A 21,746-nucleotide genomic window follows, 5' to 3' on the forward strand; every position below is an offset into this window, starting at 1 on the left:
CCACTTCTTAAGTAAGCAGCTGTCCGTGATCTGTTATTGCAATGGTCTCACATTATTCTGTATAACAAGTAAGAAAGAGAGATATATTTTATAGTTGTAAATGACATGGGAATGAAAGTAGACGATGGTTTGATGAATGACCGCCATTTTAAAACCCATTATTGTTATAATAGAGCAGAAAGAATATCTCACGGCTGGTGTACATACTGTAGCCTTCTCCACGTTAACAGCTGCTAGTGGTTACGAACTAGGCCAAACCACTTCAGTTTATTTAAGTACTTATTAACTTTATTTACAAATAACTTTATTGGCATATTGATGTGAAACAAAATGGAGCAGGCTTGTATGTTGTTGTTGTCACTTAACATAAATATATTCCATGAGTCCCTGAATGAGTATTGCTTCAGCTTCAATCAGAATGAGTCTGTTTCCCAAATGTAACACTAAGCCCTATATAGTGCACTCCTTTTGGCCCAAAGCACTATGGGCCGTTACCTGATTAATAAAACACAGGTGAGGATGAAAGAAGCAGATGACCCGGTATTATTTAATCAGTATTCTGGGCCGATGGTCTGTAATTTACACCGAAGCCCACAACACATAAATACTATAGAGTATTCTGGGCCGATGGTCTGTAATTTACACCGAAGCCCACAACACATAAATACTATAGAGTATTCTGGGCCGATGGTCTGTAATTTACACGAAGCCCACAACACATAAATACTATAGAGTATTCTGGGCCGATGGTCTGTAATTTACACCGAAGCCCACAACACATAAATACTATAGAGTATTCTGGGCCGATGGTCTGTAATTTACACCGAAGCCCACAACACATAAATACTATAGAGTATTCTGGGCCGATGGTCTGTAATTTACACCGAAGCCCACAACACATAAATACTATAGAGTATTCTGGGCCGATGGTCTGTAATTTACACCGAAGCCCACAACACATAAATACTATAGAGTATTCTGGGCCGATGGTCTGTAATTTACACCGAAGCCCACAACACATAAATACTATAGAGTATTCTGGGCCGATGGTCTGTAATTTACACCGAAGCCCACAACACATAAATACTATAGAGTATTCTGGGCCGATGGTCTGTAATTTACACCGAAGCCCACAACACATAAATACTATAGAGTATTCTGGGCCGATGGTCTGTAATTTACACCGAAGCCCACAACACATAAATACTATAGAGTATTCTGGGCCGATGGTCTGTAATTTACACCGAAGCCCACAACACATAAATACTATAGAGTATTCTGGGCCGATGGTCTGTAATTTACACCGAAGCCCACAACACATAAATACTATAGAGTATTCTGGGCCGATGGTCTGTAATTTTACACCGAAGCCCACAACACATAAATACTATAGAGTATTCTGGGCCGATGGTCTGTAATTTACACCGAAGCCCACAACACATAAATACTATAGAGTATTCTGGGCCGATGGTCTGTAATTTACACCGAAGCCCACAACACATAAATACTATAGAGTATTCTGGGCCGATGGTCTGTAATTTACACCGAAGCCCACAACACATAAATACTATAGAGTATTCTGGGCCGATGGTCTGTAATTTACACCGAAGCCCACAACACATAAATACTATAGAGTATTCTGGGCCGATGGTCTGTAATTTACACCGAAGCCCACAACACATAAATACTATAGAGTATTCTGGGCCGATGGTCTGTAATTTACACCGAAGCCCACAACACATAAATACTATAGAGTATTCTGGGCTGATGGTCTGTAATGTACACCGAAGCCCACAACACATAAATACTATAGAGTATTCTGGGCCGATGGTCTGTAATTTACACCGAAGCCCACAACACATAAATACTATAGAGATGCGTCTTCATGAAATCATCTTAAACCTAGACAAAACATTTTGGTTGTGACAAAGATCAATCTTACGTCGTCTTTATTTCTTAAACTTTTCATTAAACTTGCATAATAAACATGCAATGAAACATAGTGAATTTTTCTGAGATGTTTGGTAGAACTTGTATATAAAGAGTTAACTCTGTTGCTGGATTGCATAAGAGCAGTATCCCCCCCTCCCTTCCCCTCCCCTCTCCCCCCTTCCCCTCCCCTCTCCTCCCTTCTCCTCTCCTCCCTTCCCCTCCCCTCTCCTCCCTTCCCCTCCCCTCCCCTCTCCTCCCTCCCTCCCTCCCTCTCCTCCCTTCCCCTCTCCCCCCCCCTCCCCTCTCCTCCCTTCCCCTTCCCTTCCCCTCTCCTCCCCTCCCCTCTCCTCCCTTCCCCTCTCCTCCCCCCTCCCCTCTCCTCCCTCCAAAAACCTGCTAAAAGAACAAGTGGGAGAGAAGTGTCCAGAGTTCCATATGAAGAAGACCCCATATTCTCCTTCTCTCTCTCTCATCCTTCTCCCTCCTTCCTTCTCTCTCTCTCTTTCCCTCCCTTCCTCCCTCCCTCCCTCCCTTCCTTCCTTCCTTCCTTCCTTCCTTCCTTCCTTCCTTCCTTCCTTCCTTCCTTCCTCCCTCCCTCCCTCCCTCCCTCCCTCCCTCCTTCACTCTCTATCATCCTTCATCCTTGTCTTATCTCCAACACACACACACTCCGTCCACGCTGTCTCCGAGACACACCATACACACAGCCTCCCATCATTATGTCAGAAACATCAGCCCCCGTGTATCAGTCTCCACATGATGTGCTGACGTGTTGCTGACTTGTTGCTGATGCCTTCCTCTTCCCTCCATCTTGCATAGCTCTGCTCAGACCCGGCTTGGTAAGGCACTGTTTCCTCATCATGTCCCGCCTCGGTCCACCCTCTCCATCCACTGGGCCTCCTGTATGTACTGTACAGTACTGTACATTCTGTCATTCCTGAGGCGCAGAGGACGAGCAACAGCCTTTATTCATTCATGTGTTCTCTGGAGGAACAAGTCCCACAAAGCAGTTTGGTTTCAGTCCGTTTTTCCCCCCCTCCTTTTCTTCAGCGTCTCCCCCCCCCCACTACCCCCATCTCCCCTCCAATCAGTTTAGTTCGCTTGTCATCAATGTGGAATTATTAAAAGCAAATGTATGAAGCATTGAGTCCTCAAAGTCAAAACACAGCCCTGTGTTCCAAACGCACCCAGGAAGGACATTATACAGTTGACTAATCATGGTCATTATATTATTATGTACAGTGTCTGGAAAGCTTTCCAAACAGCGCGTGGGGGGGCTAGCTGACGAAGGAAGGTGACGAAACAGCCCCTTTCACATTGATCAGTAAGAAAGGACGAGTCTCTGCATCTGGATAAATAGATCAGCTGATCAGTAGTCAGTTGAATTGATCAATTGATTCATGAATCAGTTGAGCTGGTCTTCGTATTGTTTGCGGAAACAGTCTCCGGCAGGGAAGAATTCCCAACACCGCTCCTGGTACATCTTCCACACATACGACTCCTGGGGGATAGAGAGGGAGGGAGGGAGGGGAGGGGGAGGGGAGGGGAGGGAGGGAGGGAGGGAGGGAGGAAAGGGAGGGAAGGAGGGGAGGAAAGGAAGGGAGGATGTGAGGGAGGGGAGGGAGGGAGGGAGGAAAGGGAGGAAAGGGAGGGAAGGGGAGGGAGGGAGGGGAGGAAAGGGAGGGAGGGAGGGAGGGAGGGAGGGAGGAAAGGGTGGGGAAGGAGGGAAGGAGGGAGGGAGGAAAGGGAGGGAGGAAAGGGAGGAAAGTGAGGGAAGGGGGAGGGAGGGGAGGAAAGGGAGGGAGGGAGGAAAGGGAGGGAGGGGGGAAAGGGAGGGAGGGAGGGAGAGGGGGAGGGGAGGAAAGGGAGGGAGGGAGGGAGGGAGGGGAGGAAAGGGAGGGAGGGGGATAGAGAGGGGGGGGAGGGGAGGGGGGGAGGAAAGGGAGGGAAGGAGGGGAGGAAAGGAAGGGGGAGGGAGGGGAGGAAAGGAAGGGAGGATGTGAGGGAGGGGAGGAAAGGGAGGGAGTGAGGGAGGGAGGAAAGGAAGGGGGAGGGAGGGGAGGAAAGGGAGGGAGGGTGTGAGGGAGGGGAGGAAAGGGAGGGAGGGAGTTAGGGAGGGAAGGGGGAGCGAGGGAGGGGAGGAAAGGGAGGGAAGAAGGGGAGGAAAGGAAGGGGGAGGTAGGGGAGGAAAGGAAGGGAGGATGTGAGGGAGGGGAGGAAAGGGAGGGAGGGAGTGAGGGAGGGAGGAAAGGAAGGGAGGGGAGGAAAGGGAGGGAGGGTGTGAGGGAGGGGAGGAAAGGGAGGGAGGGAGTTAGGGAGGGAAGGGGGAGCGAGGGAGGGGAGGGAAGGAAGGGAAGGAGGGGAGGAAAGGGAGGGAAGGGGAGGGAGGAGCGGAAAGGGAGGGAAGGGGGAGGGAGGGGAGGAAAGGGGGGGGGAGGGAGGGAGGGAGGGAGGGAGGGAGGGAGGGAGGGAGGGAGGGAGGGAGGGAGGGAGGGAGGGAGGGGGAGGGAGGGAGGGAGGGAGGGAGGGGGAGGGAGGGGTATCAGACAGTTGATTTAATATAACAAGTAGTGATTAGATGGCCACCATCCAGGATAATGTACCTCTCTCTACATTGCCTCTACATTGCCTCTACATTGCCTCTACATTCCCTCTACAGTCACAAGTCAATGGTCTCTACTAACATACAGTAACTTCACTAAGGTTCAATGAACATGATAACCTGCACAAATGAGGTCTACGGGATCTGGAGATTTGTCTTGTTGGAGTCTTCGTATGTGTTGTAGTCATTTCCCTGGGGTTAAATGGTTCTCTCTCTGGTTTGTATGTGTTGTAGTCATTTCCCTGGGGTTAAATGGTTCTCTTTCTGGTTTGTATGTGTTGTAGTCATTTCCCTGGGGTTAAATGGTTCTCTTTCTGGTTTGTATGTGTTGTAGTCATTTCCCTGGGGTTAAATGGTTCTCTTTCTGGTTTGTATGTGTTGTAGTCATTTCCCTGGGGTTAAATGGTTCTCTTTCTGGTTTGTATGTGTTGTAGTCATTTCCCTGGGGTTAAATGGTTCTCTTTCTGGTTTGTATGTGTTGTAGTCATTTCCCTGGGGTTAAATGGTTCTCTTTCTGGTTTGTATGTGTTGTAGTCATTTCCCTGGGGTTAAATGGTTCTCTTTCTGGTTTGTATGTGTTGTAGTCATTTCCCTGGAGGTTAAATGGTTCTCTTTCTGGTTTGTATGTGTTGTAGTCATTTCCCTGGGGTTAAATGGTTCTCTTTCTGGTTTGTAGTCATTTCCCTGACGTCAAATTATTGTCTTTTCTACAAATCTAACTGTGTGTTCAGAGAGTGACGGGGATAATGCTGGTGGATAATGCTGGTGGAGAATTATTGTCTTTTCTACAAATCTAAGTGTGTGTTCAGAGAGTGACGGGGATAATGCTGGTGGATAATGATGGTGGATAATGCTGGTGGATAATGCTGGTGGATAATGCTGATGGATAATGCTGGTGGATAATGCTGGTGGATAATGCTGGCGGATAATGCTGGTGGATAATGCTGGTGGATAATGCTGGTGGATAATGCTGGTGGATAATGCTGATGGACAATGCTGGTGGATAATGCTGGTAGATAATGCTGGTAGATAATGCTGGTGGATAATGCTGGTAGATAATGCTGGTAGATAATGCTGGAAGATAATGCTGGTGGATAAAACGATACAGGTGTTTTCTCCTCTGAGACGCAGAGCAGAGCTAACCCCCTGGGGAGGAATACCATTGTTGTGTGAGTAGTGATGGGAGGGAAACGTCTATTTTGTGTCTTAAAATCACACCATATTCCCTTTATAGTGCACTACACAGGGAATAGGGGGCCATTTGAGGTGTATGCCTGAGACTTACCTGGCCTGTGTGCTCTGTCTCATCTTTGTTAATGAGATACATCACAAAGAAGCTGGAGAGCAAAACGGGACGAAAAACAGGAAGACATTTAGAGTTAACATCACTTCAGACAGACAGATATTTTCATACCCCATCACACACCCAACAGGAAGACATTTAGAGTTAACATCACTTCAGACAGATATTTTCATACCCCATCACACACCCAACAGGAAGACATTTAGAGTTAACATCACTTCAGACAGATAGTTTCATACCCCATCACACACCCAACAGGAAGACATTTAGAGTTAACATCACTTCAGACAGATAGTTTCATACCCCATCACACACCCAACAGGAAGACATTTAGAGTTAACATCACCCCATCACACACCCAACAGGAAGACATTTAGAGTTAACATCACTTCAGACAGATAGTTTCATACCCCATCACACACCCAACAGGAAGACATTTAGAGTTAACATCACTTCAGACAGATAGTTTCATACCCCATCACACACCCAACAGGAAGACATTTAGAGTTAACATCACTTCAGACAGATAGTTTCATACCCCATCACACACCCAACAGGAAGACATTTAGAGTTAACATCACTTCAGACAGATAGTTTCATACCCCATCACACACCCAACAGGAAGACATTTAGAGTTAACATCACTTCAGACAGATAGTTTCATACCCCATCACACACCCAACAGGAAGACATTTAGAGTTAACATCACTTCAGACAGATAGTTTCATACCCCATCACACACCCAACAGGAAGACATTTAGAGTTAACATCACTTCAGACAGACAGATAGTTTCATACCCCATCACACACCCAACAGGAAGACATTTAGAGTTAACATCACTTCAGACAGATAGTTTCATACCCCATCACACACCCAACAGGAAGACATTTAGAGTTAACATCACTTCAGACAGATAGTTTCATACCCCATCACACACCCAACAGGAAGACATTTAGAGTTAACATCACTTCAGACAGATAGTTTCATACCCCATCACACACCCAACAGGAAGACATTTAGAGTTAACATCACTTCAGACAGACAGTTTCATACCCCATCACACACCCAACAGGAAGACATTTAGAGTTAACATCACTTCAGACAGATAGTTTCATACCCCATCACACACCCAACAGGAAGACATTTAGAGTTAACATCACTTCAGACAGATAGTTTCATACCCCATCACACACCCAACAGGAAGACATTTAGAGTTAACATCACTTCAGACAGATAGTTTCATACCCCATCACACACCCAACAGGAAGACATTTAGAGTTAACATCAAAAAACTTGTGGTTCTGTCCCCTCTCCCCTCTCCTTTTCACTCTAGCGGTTCTGCCCCCTCTCCTTTTCCCTCTAGTGGTTCTGCCCCCTCTCCCCACTCCTTTTCCCTCTAGCGGTTCTGCCCCTCTCCTTTTCCCTCTAGTGGTTCTGCCCCCTCTCCCCACTCCTTTTCCCTCTAGCGGTTCTGCCCCTCTCCTTTTCCCTCTAGTGGTTCTGCCCCCTCTCCCCACTCCTTTTCCCTCTAGCGGTTCTGCCCCCTCTCCTTTTCCCTCTAGTGGTTCTGCCCCCTCTCCCCACTCCTTTTCCCTCTAGCGGTTCTGCCCCCTCTCCTTTTCCCTCTAGTGGTTCTTCCCCCTCTCCCCACTCCTTTTCACTCTAGCGGTTCTGCCCCCTCTCCCCACTCCAGCGGTTCTGCCCCCTCTCCCCACTCCTTTCCACTCTAGTGGTTCTGTCCCCTCTCCCCACTCCTTTCCACTCCAGCGGTTCTGCCCCCTCTCCCCACTCCTTTTCCCTCTAGTGGTTCTGCCCCTCTCCCCACTCCAGCGGTTCTGCCCCCTCTCCCCACTCCTTTCCACTCTAGTGGTTCTGTCCCCTCTCCCCACTCCTTTCCACTCCAGCGGTTCTGCCCCCTCTCCCCACTCCTTTTCCCTCTAGTGGTTCTGCCCCCTCTCCCCACTCCTTTTCCCTCTAGTGGTTCTGCCCCCTCTCCCCACTCCTTTTCCCTCTAGTGGTTCTGCCCCCTCTCCCCACTCCTTTCCACTCTAGTGGTTCTGTCCCTTCTCCCCACTCCTTTTCACTCTAGTGGTTCTGCCCCCTCTCCCCACTCCAGCGGTTCTGCCCCCTCTCCCCACTCCTTTCCACTCTAGTGGTTCTGTCCCCTCTCCCCACTCCTTTCCACTCTAGCGGTTCTGTCCCCTCTCCCCACTCCTTTTCACTCTAGCGGTTCTGCCCCCTCTCCCCACTCCTTTTCACTCTAGTGGTTCTGCCCCCTCTCCCCACTCCTTTTCACTCTAGTGGTTCTGCCCCCTCTCCCCACTCCTTTTCACTCTAGCGGTTCTGCCCCCTCTCCCCACTCCTTTTCACTCTAGCGGTTCTGCAGAACCAACAACACAACATTAAAGAGAGGGTGGAGGGGGAAGAGGTCACAGTAGTAAACTAAACCTCACAACCCCGTCGCCTCTGACAGACTGGACACTGACTGGAGAAGACAGAGGGGACATTTGTCTCTGACAGACTCTGGACACTGACTGGAGAAGACAGAGGGGACATTTGTCTCTGACAGACTCTGGACACTGACTGGAGAAGACAGAGGGGACATTTGTCTCTGACAGACTCTGACAGGGTGGACGTATGTCTCTACTCACAGATAGTTGGCCAAGTTGTGCTCCTGCAGTGTGTGGGTTTCGAAGCCGTGAGGTACTGTGTCAAAGTAGTCGTTTCCTATTCCGCAGATGAAGCATTTGGTCTGCAAGAGAAAGACAAATCTGTATGTGATGCTGCCAGTGTGATGCTGCCAGCCGACCTCATCTCTCTACATGTCTCTCAACACGGCTCAGATTCATCTCATTTTGAATTTCCAACGCCAGTGTTTAAGTCTATAACCAAATTCTACAATTAGGGAAGACACAGATCTAGAGCATCAGACTGTATAAGACAGTGGTTTTCCAAAGTCTCCTCAGATCCCCAGACGTTCTCCAATGTCTCCTCAGGTCCCCAGACGTTCTCCAACCTCTCCTCAGGACCCCCAGATGTTCTCCAACGTCTCCTCAGGACCCTAGACGATCTCTATTCAGGACCGCCAGACGTTCTCCAACCTCTCCTTATGTCCCCAGACGTTCTTCAACATCTCCTCTGGTCCCTAGACGTTCTCCAACCTCTCCTCTGGTCCCCAGACGTTCTTCAACATCTCCTCTGGTCCCTAGACGTTCACCAAACTCTCCTCTGGTACCCAGACGTTCTCCAATGTCTCGTCTGGTCCCTAGATGTTCTCCAACGTTTCCTCTGGCCCCTAGACATTTTCCAACGTTTCCTCTGGTCCCTAGACGTTCTCCAACCTCTCCTCAGGACTACCAGACGTTCTCCAACCTCTCCTCAGGACTACCAGACGTTCTCCAACCTCTCCTCAGGACGCCCAGACATTTAACTAGTCTCTGTTTCAGCGTTGTGGGGATATGAAGACCTGTTTAACTAGTCTCTGTTTCAGCGTTGTGGGGATATGAAGACCTGTTTAACTAGTCTCTGTTTCAGCGTTGTGGGGATATGACTAACTGTTTAACTAGTCTTTGTTTCAGCGTTGTGGGGATATGACTAACTGTTTAACTATTCTCTGTTTCAGCGTTGTGGGGATATGACTAACTGTTTAACTAGTCTCTGTTTCAGCGTTGTGGGGATATGACTAACTGTTTAACTAGTCTCTGTTTCAGCGTTGTGGGGATATGACTAACTGTTTAACTAGCCTCTGTTTCAGCGTTGTGGGGATATGAAGACCTGTTTAACTAGTCTCTGTTTCAGCGTTGTGGGGATATGAAGACCTGTTTAACTAGTCTCTGTTTCAGCGTTGTGGGGATATGAAGACCTGTTTAACTAGTCTCTGTTTCAGCGTTGTGGGGATATGAAGACCTGTTTAACTAGTCTCTGTTTCAGCGTTGTGGGGATATGAAGACCTGTTTAACTAGTCTCTGTTTCAGCGTTGTGGGGATATGAAGACCTGTTTAACTAGTCTCTGTTTCAGCGTTGTGGGGATATGAAGACCTGTTTAACTAGTCTCTGTTTCAGCGTTGTGGGGATATGAAGACCTGTTTAACTAGTCTCTGTTTCAGCGTTGTGGGGATATGAAGACCTGTTTAACTAGTCTCTGTTCCATCGTTGTGGGGATATGACATCAAGCTTCTGCAGTTTCTTCCCCCCCTGTTGAGACCCTTTATGATGCTGACACACACTGCTGTGTGCTTTGAGTCACACACACACACACACACACACACACACACACACACACACACACACACACACACACACACACACACACACACACACACACACACACACACACACACACACACACACACACACACACACACAGAGCTCTGAGTACGTACCTCCATATCCTCCTTCACCTGCTCCTGTTGATCTCTCAGTTCTCCAAACGCATCGATTATCAGACCTGGTGGAGAGAGATAGAAGAAGAACCCAAGGCTCAAAGTTATGAGGACATCTAGACAGTCAGTCCTGTCAGTAAGACTAGACATCATGGGAGACAGAGACAGTCAGTCCTGTCAGTAAGACTAGACATCATGGAGACAGTCAGTCCTGTCCTGGACAGACAACACAGCCCAGTCAGTAAGACTAGACATCATGGAGACAGAGACAGTCAGTCCTGTCCTGGACAGACAACACAGCCCAGTCAGTAATACTAGACATCATGGAGACAGAGACAGTCAGTCCTGTCCTGGACAGACAACACAGCCCAGTCAGTAATACTAGACATCATGGAGACAGAGACAGTCAGTCCTGTCCTGGACAGACAACACAGCCCAGTCAGTAATACTAGACATCATGGAGACAGAGACAGTCAGTCCTGTCCTGGACAGACAACACAGCCCAGTCAGTAATACTAGACATCATGGAGACAGAGACAGTCAGTCCTGTCCTGGACAGACAACACAGCCCAGTCAGTAATACTAGACATCATGGAGACAGAGACAGTCAGTCCTGTCATGGACAGACAACACAGCCCAGTCAGTAATACTAGACATCATGGAGACAGAGACAGTCAGTCCTGTCCTGGACAGACAACACAGCCCAGTCAGTAATACTAGACATCATGGAGACAGAGACAGTCAGTCCTGTCCTGGACAGACAACACAGCCCAGTCAGTAATACTAGACATCATGGAGACAGAGACAGTCAGTCCTGTCCTGGACAGACAACACAGCCAAGTCAGTAATACTAGACATAATGGAGACAGTCAGTCCTGTCCTGACGTAAACAGCCAAACCCTCCTCACCCTGGATGATGGCCAGGAGGATGACGATGACGAAGAAGAAGAAGGTGATGTCGAAGATGATCCTGTAGATCTCATACTCATCACCCGCTGGATCCTCGATCTGGTCACCGATGCCCCCTCCTGCCCGTACGCCCACGTACATGTGGAACATGTAACACTGGATATAGAGAGAGAGGGAGAGGGAGAGAGGGAGAGGGAGAGGGAGAGGGAGAGGGAGAGGGAGAGGGAGAGGGAGAGGGAGAGGGAGAGAGGGAGAGAGAGAGACAGAGAGAGAGATAGAGAGAGAGATAGAGAGAGAGAAAGTAAACCTCCATAACAGTATTCTAGGACCAACATACAGTTGGGGATGACTAGGACATACAGATAGATATAGACTAGGACATACAGACAGATATAGACTAGGACATACAGACAGATATAGACTAGGACATACAGACAGATATAGACTAGGACATACAGATAGATATAGACTAGGACATACAGATAGATATAGACTAGGACATGCAGATAGATATAGACTAGGACATACAGACAGATATAGACTAGGACATACAGACAGATATAGACTAGGACATACAGACAGATATAGACTAGGACATACAGATAGATATAGACTAGGACATACAGATAGATATAGACTAGGACATGCAGATAGATATAGACTAGGACATACAGATAGATATAGACTAGGACATACAGATAGATATAGACTAGGACATACAGATATATATAGACTAGGACATACAGATAGATATAGACTAGGACATACAGATAGATATAGACTAGGACATACAGACAGATATAGACTAGGACATACAGATAGATATAGACTAGGACATACAGATAGATATAGACTAGGACATGCAGATAGATATAGACTAGGACATGCAGATATAGATACAGATATATATAGACTAGGACATACAGATAGATATAGACTAGGACATACAGATAGATATAGACTAGGACATGCAGATAGATATAGACTAGGACATACAGATAGATATAGACTAGGACATACAGATAGATATAGACTAGGACATACAGATAGATATAGACTAGGACATGCAGATATAGATACAGATATAACATGTGAAGACTAGGACTTCCCTACTGACTCAGTCCAATATCTCTGGTGACAGAGAGAGAGAGAGAGAGAGAGAGAGAGAGAGAGAGAGAGAGAGAGAGAGAGAGAGAGAGAGAGAGGTGCTACCCAGCCCCTAACCCATCTCCTAACCCAGCCCCTAACCCAGCTCCTAGCCCAGCCCCTAACCCAGCCCCTAACCCAGCTCCTAACCCAGCCCCTAACCCAGCCCCTAGCCCAGCCCCTAACCCAGCCCCTAACCCAGCCCCTAACCCATCTCCTAACCCAGCCCCTAACCCATCTCCTAACCCAGCCCCTAACCCATCTCCTAACCCAGCCCCTAACCCAGCCCCTAACCCAGCCCCTAACCCATCTCCTAACCCAGCCCCTAACCCAGCCCCTAACTCAGCCCCTAACCCAGCCCCTAACCGAGCCCCTAACCCAGCTCCTAACCCAGCCCCTAACCCAGCCCCTAACCCAGCCCCTAACCCAGCTCCTAACCCAGCCCCCTAACCCAGCCCCTAACCCAGCCCCTAACCCAGCTCCTAACCCAGCCCCTAACCCAGCCCCCTAACCCAGACCCTAACCCAGCCCCTAACCCTGCCCCTAACCCAGCCCCTAACCCAGACCCTAACCCAGCCCCTAACCCAGACCCTAACCCTATTGGACAGACAGTTTTGTCTAGAAGACAAAACTGATCTAGGATCAGGTCGTCCTTGTCTATATAGTCTGATTCAGTGGGCTCTAGAAGACAAACTGATCTAGGATCAGGTCGTCCTTGTCTATATAGTCTGATTCAGTGGGCTCTAGAAGACAAACTGATCTAGGATCAGGTCGTCATTGTCTATATAATCTGATTCAGTGGGCTCTAGAAGACAAACTGATCTAGGATCAGGTCCTCCTTGTCTATATAGTCTGATTCAGTGGGCTCTAGAAGACAAACTGATCTAGGATCAGGTCCTCCTTGTCTATATAATCTGATTGTAGATCAGTTTGACTACTCACTGTGAGCATGTTCTCCATGTCTATATAATCTGATTGTAGATCAGTTTGACTACTCACTGTGAGCATGTCATCACACTTCATGTCCGGCGTCTCTCCCTCTTCCCCTCGATTGTAGAACTTCCTGAAGAAGTTGAACGCCACCACAGTGTAGAGATACACCACCACAGCCAGTAGTCCTACTGTCAGAACCAGCTGGAGAGGGAGAGGGAGAGAGAGAGGGGACGAGAGAGAGAGAGAGAGAGCCACAGAGAGAGATAGAGATAGAGAGAGAGAGAGACAGAGAGAGGGAGAGAGAGACAGAGAGAGAGAGAGAGAGACAGAGAGAGAGAGAGAGAGAGACAGAGAGAGAGAGAGAGAGAGAGAAAAAGAGAGAGGAAGAGAGAGAGAAAGAGAAAGAGAGAGGAAGAGAGAGAGAAAGAGAGAGGAAGAGAGAGAGACAGAGAGAGAGAGACACAGAGAGAGACAGAGGTCGTTATTAGTGAAGAAGTTGAAAGCAACCATGGAAATATATTATTGTCATTCTAATACTATTGCTCAAAGACAAATATTTTGTTTAACAAGTAATACTTTTTCTTCTCAAAATAGTAGGAGTCAAAATGATTGTCACTCCTGTTTTCAATACCTTACGAGGATGATGGCACTGAGCCTTATGTTGTCGAACACATTGGGAGGGGTATTAGATCATTCCTCCATACAGAAACACATTGGGAGGGGTATTAGACCATTCCTCCATACAGAAACACATTGGGAGGGGTATTAGACCATTCCTCCATACAGAAACACATTGGGAGGGGTATTAGACCATTCCTCCATACAGAAAAAAATTGAGAGGGGTATTAGACCATTCCTCCATACAGAAACACATTGAGAGGGGTATTAGACCATTCCTCCATACAGAAACACATTGAGAGGGGTATTAGACCAGTCCTCCATACAGAAACACATTGGGAGGGGTATTAGACCATTCCTCCATACAGAAACACATTGGGAGGGGTATTAGACCATTCCTCCATACAGAAACACATTGGGAGGGGTATTAGACCATTCCTCCATACAGAAACACATTGGGAGGGGTATTAGACCATTCCTCCATACAGAAACACATTGGGAGGGGTATTAGACCATTCCTCCATACAGAAACACATTGGGAGGGGTATTAGACCATTCCTCCATACAGAAACACATTGGGAGGGGTATTAGACCATTCCTCCATACAGAAACACATTGGGAGGGGTATTAGACCATTCCTCCATACAGAAACACATTGGGGGGGGGGTATTAGATCAGTCCTCCATACAGAAACACATTGGGAGGGGTATTAGATCAGTCCTCCATACAGAAACACATTGGGAGGGGTATTAGACCATTCCTCCATACAGAAACACATTGAGAGGGGTATTAGACCATTATTATTATATTATTATTAGAAACACATTGCATTTATATCTGTAGGCATCCAACTAATGTCAACGCCAGGATGATTATTAATAAACGGTGAATAATCACGAGTGAGAAAGTTGTAGAGGCATAAATATCATACCCCCCCAAAAAACAATAACCTTCTTAAATGTGACAGTGGGAGGTTAGCCTGTTTTAATGCTAACCTTCTTAATGGTAATGGTAAGAGGTTAGCCTGTTTTAATGCTAACCTACTGGTAACGGTGAGAGGTTAGCCTGTTTTAATGCTAACCTTCTTAATGGTAATGGTAAGAGGTTAGCCTGTTTTAATGCTAACCTACTGGTAACGGTGAGAGGTTAGCCTGTTTTAATGCTAACCTTATTAATGGTAACGGTGAGAGGTTAGCCTGTTTTAATGCTAACCTTCTTCATGGTAAAGGTGAGAGGTTAGCCTGTTTTAATGCTAACCATGCTAACCTCCTTAATGGTGACTGTGAGAGGTTAGCCTGTTTTAATGCTAACCTCCTTCATGGTAACAGTGAGAGGTTAGCATGTTTTAATGCTAACCTCCTTAATGGTAACAGTGAGAGGTTAGCCTGTTTTAATGCTAACCTTATTAATGGTAACGGTGAGAGGTTAGCCTGTTTTAATGCTAACCTTATTAATGGTGACTGTGAGAGGTTAGCCTGTTTTAATGCTAACCTCCTTCATGGTAACAGTGAGAGGTTAGCATGTTTTAATGCTAACCTCCTTAATGGTAACAGTGAGAGGTTAGCCTGTTTTAATGCTAACCTTATTAATGGTAACGGTGAGAGGTTAGCCTGTTTTAATGCTAACCTTATTAATGGTGACTGTGAGAGGTTAGCCTGTTTTAATGCTAACGTCCTTCATGGTAACAGTGAGAGGTTAGCATGTTTTAATGCTAACCTCCTTAATGGTAACAGTGAGAGGTTAGCCTGTTTTAATGCTAACCTTATTAATGGTAACGGTGGGAGGTTAGCCTGTTTTAATGCTAACCTTCTTAATGGTAACGGTGGGAGGTTAGCATGTTTTAATGCTAACCTCCTTAATGGTAACGGTGAGAGGTTAGCCTGTTTTAATGCTAACCTCCTTAATGGTGACAGTGAGAGGTTAGCCTGTTTTAATGCTAACCTCCTTAATGGTAACGGTGAGAGGTTAGCCTGTTTTAATGCTAACCTCCTTAATGGTGACGGAGAGAGGTTAGCCTGTTTTAATGCTAACCTCCTTACAACCAAAACAAACCGCAGATGCTTCCAAGTGGATTTGTTCAAATACTATTGGTTCCCTAAAATGTGGGACGATAAACAGCTGTCTCTGATTGGGAACCATATCAGGCCACCATACACACACAAACCCCCTAGACCTACAAAACCCACTAGACAATACAAAAACTAGCGTACCCACCCTAGTCACACCCTGACCTAACCAAAATATAAAGAAAACAGAGATATCTCAGGTCAGGGCGTGACACATACCCTCAGAGTGTTGGAGTACAGAGTCGAAACAACAACCTACAGTAATATATTGTATCTTTAGACACTGTATGTATCTACAGTAATATATTGTATCTTTAGACAGTGGTTTGTAGAACACTAAGTAAGCCTAGACACAGTGATAAAGCCCAGACACAGTGATAAAGCCCAGACACAGTGATAAAGTCCAGACACAGTGATAAAGCCCAGACACAGTGATAAAGCCCAGACACAGTGATAAAGCCCAGAGCAGACACAGCGATAAAGCCCAGACACAGTGATAAAGCCCTGTCATGTTTGTCATTTATTATCATGTCTTGTCCCTGTGCTCCCCATGCTATTCGTTTCCCTCTGCTGGTCTTATTTGGTTCTTTCCCTCCTTCTATCCCTCTCTCTCCCCCTCCCTCTCTCACTCTCTCGCTCTCTCTTCTCTCTATCGTTCCGTTCCTGCTCCCAGCTGTTCCTATTCCCCTAATCATCATTTAATCTTCCCACACCTGTTCCCGATCCTTTCCCCTGATTAGAGTCCCTATTTATTCCTTTGTGATCCGTTCCTGTCCCGTCGGTTCCTTGTATTGTATTCACCATGCTGTGATTGTGTATCGCCCTGTCCTGTCGTGTTTTTTGCCTTCATCAGATGCTGCGTGTGAGCAGGTGTCTCTGTCGACTACGGCCTGCGCCTACCCGGCGACCTGCAGTCTGTGGCCGCTTCTCCAGTTATTTCCCTCTACAAGTCTAGAGGATTTCTGTTATTCCCTGTTTGGACTTAAATAAACTCTGTTTCTGTTAAGTCGCTTTTGGGTCCTCTTTCACCTGCATGACAGAAGGAACCGACCAAGGAATGGACCCAGCGACTTCAGACGCTCGTTACACTGCCGTCGAGATCCAAGGAGCCATGCTCGGCAGACACGAGCAGGAATTGTCTGCTGCTCGCCATGCCGTGGAGAACCTGGCCGCTCAGGTTTCCGACCTCTCTGGACAGTTCCAGAATCTACGTCTCGTGCCACCTGTTACTTCCTGGCCTGCCGAGCCTCCAGAACCTAGGGTTAATAACCCACCTTGCTACTCCGGGCAGCCCACTGAGTGCCGCTCCTTTCTCACGCAGTGTGAGATTGTGTTCTCTCTCCAACCCAACACATACTCTAGAGAGAGAGCTCGGGTTGCTTACGTCATTTCACTCCTTACTGGCCGGGCTCGAGAATGGGGCACAGCTATCTGGGAGGCAAGGGCTGATTGCTCTAACAAATTCCAGAACTTTAAAGAGGAGATGATTCGGGTTTTTGACCGTTCAGTTTTTGGTGGGGAGGCTTCTAGGGCCCTGGCTTCCTTATGCCAAGGTGAACGGTCCATAACGGATTATTCCATTGAGTTTCGCACTCTTGCTGCCTCTAGTGAGTGGAACGAGCCGGCGCTGCTCGCTCGTTTTCTGGAGGGACTCCACGCAGTGGTTAAGGATGAGATTCTCTCCCGGGAGGTTCCTTCAGATGTGGACTCTTTGATTGCTCTCGCCATCCGCATAGAACGACGGGTAGATCTTCGTCACCGGGCTCGTGGAAGAGAGCTCGCATCAACGGTGTTTCCCTGCTCCGCATCGCAACCATCTCCCTCCTCTGGCTTTGAGACTGAGCCCATGCAGCTGGGAGGGATTCGCATCTCGAATAAGGAGAGGGAACGGAGGATCACCAACCGCCTGTGCCTCTATTGCGGAGTTGCTGGACATTTTGTTAATTCATGTCCAGTAAAAGCCAGAGCTCATCTGTAAGCGGAGGGCTACAGGTGAGCGCAACTACTCAAGTCTCTCCATCAAGGTCCTGTACTACTTTGTCGGTCCACCTACGCTGGACCGGTTCGGGTGCTACATGTAGTGCCTTGATAGACTCTGGGGCTGAGGGTTGTTTCATGGACGAAGCATGGGTTCGGAAACATGACATTCCTTTCAGAGAGTTAGATAAGCCTACGCCCATGTTCGCCTTAGATGGTAGTCATCTTCCCAGTATCAGATTTGAGACACTACCTTTAACCCTCACAGTATCTGGTAACCACAGTGAGACTATTTCTTTTTTGATTTTCCGTTCACCGTTTACACCTGTTGTTTTGGGTCATCCCTGGCTAGTATGTCATAATCCTTCTATTAATTGGTCTAGTAATTCTATCCTATCCTGGAACGTTTCTTGTCATGTGAAGTGTTTAATGTCTGCCATCCCTCCCGTTTCTTCTGTCCCTACTTCTCAGGAGGAACCTGGCGATTTGACAGGAGTGCCGGAGGAATATCATGATCTGCGCACGGTCTTCAGTCGGTCCCGAGCCAACTCCCTTCCTCCTCACCGGTCGTATGATTGTAGTATTGATCTCCTTCCGGGGACCACTCCTCCTCGAGGTAGACTATACTCTCTGTCGGCTCCCGAACGTAAGGCTCTCGAGGATTATTTGTCTGTGTCTCTTGACGCCGGTACCATAGTGCCTTCTTCTTCTCCGGCCGGGGCGGGGTTCTTTTTGTTAAGAAGAAGGACGGTACTCTGCGCCCCTGCGTGGATTATCGAGGGCTGAATGACATAACGGTTAAGAATCGTTATCCGCTTCCCCTTATGTCATCAGCCTTCGAGATTCTGCAGGGAGCCAGGTGCTTTACTAAGTTGGACCTTCGTAACGCTTACCATCTCGTGCGCATCAGAGAGGGGGACGAGTGGAAAACGGCGTTTAACACTCCGTTAGGGCATTTTGAGTACCGGGTTCTGCCGTTCGGTCTCGCCAATGCGCCAGCTGTTTTTCAGGCATTAGTTAATGATGTTCTGAGAGACATGCTGAACATTTTTGTTTTTGTCTATCTTGACGATATCCTGATTTTTTCTCCGTCACTCGAGATTCATGTTCAGCACGTTCGACGTGTTCTACAGCGCCTTTTAGAGAATTGTCTCTACGTAAAGGCTGAGAAGTGCTCTTTTCATGTCTCCTCCGTTACTTTTCTCGGTTCCGTTATTTCCGCTGAAGGCATTCAGATGGATTCCGCTAAGGTCCAAGCTGTCAGTGATTGGCCCGTTCAAGGTCACGTGTCGAGTTGCAGCGCTTTTTAGGTTTCGCTAATTTCTATCGGCGTTTCATTCGTAATTTCGGTCAAGTTGCTGCCCCTCTCACAGCTCTTACTTCTGTCAAGACGTGTTTTAAGTGGTCCGGTTCCGCCCAGGGAGCTTTTGATCTTCTAAAAGAACGTTTTACGTCCGCTCCTATCCTCGTTACTCCTGACGTCACTAGACAATTCATTGTCGAGGTTGACGCTTCAGAGGTAGGCGTGGGAGCCATTCTATCCCAGCGCTTCCAGTCTGACGATAAGGTTCATCCTTGCGCTTATTTTCTCATCGCCTGTCGCCATCTGAGCGCAACTATGATGTGGGTAACCGTGAACTGCTCGCCATCCGCTTAGCCCTAGGCGAATGGCGACAGTGGTTGGAGGGGGCGACCGTTCCTTTTGTCGTTTGGACAGACCATAAGAACCTTGAGTACATCCGTTCTGCCAAACGACTTAATGCCCGTCAAGCTCGTTGGGCGTTGTTTTTCGCTCGTTTCGAGTTTGTGATTTCTTACCGTCCGGGTAGCAAGAACACCAAGCCTGATGCCTTATCCCGTCTGTTTAGTTCTTCTGTGGCTTCTACTGATCCCGAGGGATTCTTCCTTATGGGCGTGTTGTCGGGTTAACAGTCTGGGGAATTGAAAGACAGGTTAAGCAAGCACTCACGCACACTGCGTCGCCGCGCGCTTGTCCTAGTAACCTCCTTTTCGTTCCTGTTTCCACTCGTCTGGCTGTTCTTCAGTGGGCTCACTCTGCCAAGTTAGCTGGTCATCCCGGTGTTCGAGGCACTCTTGCGTCTATTCGCCAGCGCTTTTGGTGGCCGACTCAGGAGCGTGACACGCGCCGTTTCGTGGCTGCTTGTTCGGACTGCGCGCAGACTAAGTCGGGTAACTCTCCTCCTGCCGGTCGTCTCAGACCGCTCCCCATTCCTTCTCGACCATGGTCTCACATTGCCTTAGACTTCATTACCGGTCTGCCTTTGTCTGCGGGGAAGACTGTGATTCTGACGGTTGTCGATAGGTTCTCTAAGGCGGCACATTTCATTCCCCTCGCTAAACTTCCTTCCGCTAAGGAGACGGCACAAATCATTATTGAGAATGTATTCAGAATTCATGGCCTCCCGTTAGACGCCGTTTCAGACAGAGGCCCGCAATTCACGTCACAGTTTTGGAGGGAGTTCTGTCGTTTGATTGGTGCGTCCGTCAGTCTCTCTTCCGGGTTTCATCCCCAGTCTAACGGTCAAGCAGAGAGGGCCAATCAGACGATTGGTCGCATACTACGCAGCCTTTCTTTCAGAAACCCTGCGTCTTGGGCAGAACAGCTCCCCTGGGCAGAATACGCTCACAATTCGCTTCCTTCGTCTGCTACCGGGTTATCTCCGTTTCAGAGTAGTCTGGGTTACCAGCCTCCTCTGTTCTCATCCCAGCTTGCCGAGTCCAGCGTTCCCTCCGCTCAAGCGTTTGTCCAACGTTGTGAGCGCACCTGGAGGAGGGTGAGGTCTGCACTTTGCCGTTACAGGGCACAGACGGTGAGAGCCGCCAATAAACGCAGGATTAAGAGTCCAAGGTATTGTTGCGGCCAGAGAGTGTGGCTTTCCACTCGCAACCTTCCTCTTACGACAGCTTCTCGTAAGTTGACTCCGCGGTTCATTGGTCCGTTCCGTGTCTCCCAGGTCGTCAATCCTGTCGCTGTGCGACTGCTTCTTCCGCGACATCTTCGTCGCGTCCATCCTGTCTTCCATGTCTCCTGTGTTAAGCCCTTTCTTCGCACCCCGTTCGTCTTCCCTCCCCCTCCCGTCCTTGTCGAGCGCACCTATTTACAAGGTACATAAGATCATGGACATGCGTTCTCGGGGACGGGGTCACCAATACCTAGTGGATTGGGAGGGTTACGGTCCTGAGGAGAGGAGTTGGGTTCCGTCTCGGGACGTGCTGGACCGTTCACTCATCGATGATTTCCTCCGTTGCCGCCAGGATTCCTCCTCGAGTGCGCCAGGAGGCGCTCGGTGAGTGGGGGGTACTGTCATGTTTGTCATTTATTATCATGTCTTGTCCCTGTGCTCCCCATGCTATTCGTTTCCCTCTGCTGGTCTTATTTGGTTCTTTCCCTCCTTCTATCCCTCTCTCTCCCCTCCCTCTCTCACTCTCTCGCTCTCTCTTCTCTCTATCGTTCGTTCCTGCTCCCAGCTGTTCCTATTCCCCTAATCATCATTTAATCTTCCCACACCTGTTCCCGATCCTTTCCCCTGATTAGAGTCCCTATTTATTCCTTTGTGATCCGTTCCTGTCCCGTCGGTTCCTTGTATTTTATTCACCATGCTGTGATTGTGTATCGCCCTGTCCTGTCGTGTTTTTTGCCTTCATCAGATGCTGCGTGTGAGCAGGTGTCTCTGTCGACTACGGCCTGCGCCTACCCGAAGCGACCTGCAGTCTGTGGCCGCTTCTCCAGTTATTTCCCCTCTACAAGTCTAGAGGATTTCTGTTATTCCCTGTTTGGACTTAAATAAACTCTGTTTCTGTTAAGTCGCTTTTGGGTCCTCTTTCACCTGCATGACAAGCCCAGAGCAGACACAGT

At 48.1% G+C, this 21,746-nt stretch overlaps 1 protein-coding gene across 1 annotated transcript; it reads right to left on the reverse strand.

Annotated features, from left to right (window-relative positions):
* Positions 1-3,208: 3,208 nt before the first annotated feature.
* Positions 3,209-13,409, reverse strand: LOC124028977 (ryanodine receptor 2-like; the record flags this gene model as incomplete). Its single annotated transcript, XM_046340860.1, has 6 exons — positions 3,209-3,433; positions 5,820-5,871; positions 8,490-8,590; positions 10,221-10,285; positions 11,129-11,285; positions 13,275-13,409. Coding segments are annotated over 6 exons (606 nt in total), but the record flags the coding sequence as incomplete, so codon positions are not given.
* Between the last annotated feature and the right edge of the window lie 8,337 nt (positions 13,410-21,746).

This window comes from Oncorhynchus gorbuscha, unplaced genomic scaffold, assembly GCF_021184085.1.
Source record: "Oncorhynchus gorbuscha isolate QuinsamMale2020 ecotype Even-year unplaced genomic scaffold, OgorEven_v1.0 Un_scaffold_5163, whole genome shotgun sequence".
Classification (NCBI taxonomy): domain Eukaryota; kingdom Metazoa; phylum Chordata; class Actinopteri; order Salmoniformes; family Salmonidae; genus Oncorhynchus; species Oncorhynchus gorbuscha.